The sequence below is a fragment of the Macrobrachium nipponense genome, chromosome 31 (genome assembly GCF_015104395.2).
Source record: "Macrobrachium nipponense isolate FS-2020 chromosome 31, ASM1510439v2, whole genome shotgun sequence".
Taxonomy (NCBI): domain Eukaryota; kingdom Metazoa; phylum Arthropoda; class Malacostraca; order Decapoda; family Palaemonidae; genus Macrobrachium; species Macrobrachium nipponense.
The window spans coordinates 33,540,227-33,543,581 of NC_061093.1; the positions used below are offsets into that span (position 1 = coordinate 33,540,227).

Genomic DNA, 3,355 nt, shown 5'->3' on the forward strand with positions numbered 1-3,355 from the left:
TATCGAAACTAACCTTAAACACAAAGCTGTACGTTCGTATTACTTTAATCGTACTCTAGGTTTTCTTGCACTTCGAAGTCCCACTAGGATACTATTGACTTTTGTTGAATTGATGGGCGCCATTTGAACACGGTTGTGTGACTTGTATTATTTGTTGATAACATTTGCGTTGAACAGACGACCTTTTGTTATCCGGTGAATATTAAGTTACTGTATTTCTTGGAAATTGCATTTGATTTGCCTATATCTTCTTTGAATTCCTCTTTGGTTCTGTGTCGTCCCGTCTAGAATTGAGAAGACACACTACCTTTTAAGAAGAGCATATGGCATATTTAATGAAAATTGAATAAACAAAATGAAAAAAATGGAATAAATGCCTACGACTTATAATAAAAATTTCTCTGAAGATAACCTGCCACTTGCCAGACAGAAATGTCTAGTGAGGAGTCTTTTACGTTAATCACTTTTGCTCCACGTGCAGATTCTGGTGACGCAGGTTATCATTGCCTATTTTTTTTATTTATACACAAACTCTGGGGTAGTTGGAGGGTTAATAATTTCATGCATGAACTCAGTTAACATTTTGCCCCCCAAAAAAATCTAGTCGTAGGGGACTATCGTTAGACAAATTTTCCCCGGAATTTAAGGCTTAATGCATCTTTTACAGGCAAGGTCAAGAAAAGGACTAGGCCTATGTGTGTAGGATCACAGTGTTAAAAGTTTTCTGGCGAACTGCTGAATGTAACTAATTTTATGGGCGTATGTATTTATTTATTCATAAATGTTTATTATAGTTCTAATGCATACCACATATTCTTAGCCTAGTATTCAGTCGTTGCGTCTCCCAAGATAGACGGAATAACTGCTTTACTTCACCAGTGATATTTTGTTTAAATCTCGGAGACGGTGTTTTTCTAGCTTCGAAGGATTCGACCTTGAATACTTCTTTATAAACCTTTGTTGTATATTCCATTTACTTAACTTGTTAGCAATGGCTTACATTCAATGTAAGTGTTATTTTAACTTCTTTAAATTTCAATTATGATTAAAAGGCCTCGCAGTTACTTTTGTGTAAATCATGATAGTTGTCATTCTGTTCATTGGGCCATCACAATTATGCCCCATTTCCATATTCAGTTATAAGTTTTGGTTTGTCCACCCGCCTGTGGTGTTTGTGTATGGTAATACTGCGTCCCGAGCTTTAGATAGTTACGCAATGTGTAAGTTTTAGGTAAATAAAAGGATATCTGGGTGTACATTTGCAATTGAAAAGTGTTTTAATAATTTACTGTATGCGAATTACACCGTTAATATTCGAAATAGGAAATAATTATAATTGTTGAATGTAACTATCCAAAGCCTGGGACGCAGTGTTACCACACTAAAACACCACAGGCGGGTGGACAGATGGAAAAAAACGAGTATAGGTGTTGTGTTTTATCTTCCTTTCATTGTGTTTTTATAAATTTTCAGGGCTGATTCTGCCTTGAAGATGTTCCAAATTCATTTTGCTCCCATCAATATTTGTGAGGTATTTTATCATAGCTCACAGCGTCTCGGCATTAGGTTTAAAGAAACGAATTTATTATGAATACGGAATTCATTAAAAATATTACTATGAACACATTATCTGCTAGTATGTTCAAACTTACAAGAGATCGGTATCAAATATGTGACATAATCATTTATGCTTTATATAAAGCCATTTCAAACAAATACCACGGAAATAACAATTCCATATCATGAACACTCAAAAAGTAAATAATAATAATAATAATAATAATAATAATAATAATAATAATAATAATAATAATAATAATAATCAAACAAAAAACTTCTTTCAGTTTTCTTCTGAAGATTGAAAAAGAAACCGTAAATACTTAGAAGTAAACAAGTTACAAAGTGAATTTGTGGGTTTCTTTTTCAACAACAACAACAACAACAACAACAACAACAACAATAATAATAATAATAATAATAATAATAATAATAATAATAATAATAATAATAATAATAATAATGCGCATTCAAACCATGAAGAACACTGTTTCTAATCCCCAAACAATCACAGTTAATAACTGCAAAGGATGCTCAGTCTTTATCGATCACATATTTCCTTAACGACCAGATCAGTCACATTGTAACTCAATCATAAAAAAAAAAATCACTTTTTTGAAACGCGTCAGTCAGTTTCGAACCGACCAACTTTCCTCACAGGTCATAGACCGCTGCTCTGCAAATGCGCTGCTGAGTCACCGGAGCGTAGCAGCACTTTTCCCATTGGAAACAGTCGGCGTCGGTCTTGCAGTTCAGGCTGTAGGGGCTGTTGGGATCGTTGGGATCACACATGACTTCGATTTCGTTCTCTTGAAGAGGAACCTTGGGGCAAGTGCCAGGGTTACCAGCTGTAAAAGAAGGTGACATTTGTAAACAAAAGAACCAACTGCTGTCTCAAGTTTCCAATACAAAGCAAGACGAACAGTTAGTTGTGCTAGAGCACAATGGAGTCACTTAATACGGAGCTGATTTTGAGAAATTGATAGTCAACGGATTTATTTACCAAAATGAGGTACTTAAGTTCAAATTTCAACCACTCCCAGTTGAAATACTCCCCCTGTTATTCACACCACACACACACACCACACACACACACACACACACACATATATATATATATATATATATATATATATATTATAATAAATATATATATATAAATATATATATATATATATATATAGTGTATGTGTGTGTATTACTCGAAGCAAATCAGTAATAACAAATCCTTTTCTAATTCTTACCTGGTGTCCGTTGCTGATCACAGCAGTAGTACCCTCCGGTGGTTCCGGGCAATTCTAATTTACAGAAATTTTTACAGCTTTCCACGGGTTGCTTAGGTGGAGGGCATGGTGCTTGTGCGTGAGCCTGTGTAACGGCAACTAGAACACCGATCGCGAGGATACAAAGACGAGCCATCGTTTCCTGTAAAGAATCAAAGAAGCATTAAAGACTCAATTAACGGTAAAATAAACCTAGTTCAACAATTTCAGATAAGACAAGGTTCAAATATTATTTTGTCCCCAGAGGATTTGTTTTGAGCGTTTTGACTAGATATATAAAAAAAACTAATAATAAGCCTAGCTCTGGGAATAAACAATATAAATTCAAAACCACTGAAACAGACTGCATATATCATTATATGGTATGAAACCTGGCCGCGACGAAAAATGTAAAAGATTAAAAAAAAAATGATTCCGACAAGACTGATAAATGTAGATAAATTTCAGACAAGTCTTGAAGAGGTGGCCACTTTTTTACTAGTCAGTGTTCCTCTCCTCCACCTATGCTCGATTTT

The 3,355-nt window shown here is 34.6% G+C and overlaps 1 protein-coding gene across 1 annotated transcript in view; it reads right to left on the reverse strand.

Annotated features, from left to right (window-relative positions):
- Positions 1 to 1,930: 1,930 nt before the first annotated feature.
- The window catches only part of LOC135206753 (uncharacterized), a 2,063-nt gene continuing 638 nt past the window's right edge, over positions 1,931 to 3,355 (reverse strand). Inside the window, exons 2-3 of the mRNA XM_064238247.1 lie at positions 2,802 to 2,982; positions 1,931 to 2,405 (exon numbers count right to left, since the gene is read on the reverse strand). Coding sequence (XP_064094317.1) covers positions 2,212 to 2,405; positions 2,802 to 2,982 — 375 coding nt within the window. The 3' untranslated portion in view covers positions 1,931 to 2,211. The remainder of the gene's footprint in view (positions 2,406 to 2,801; positions 2,983 to 3,355) is intronic.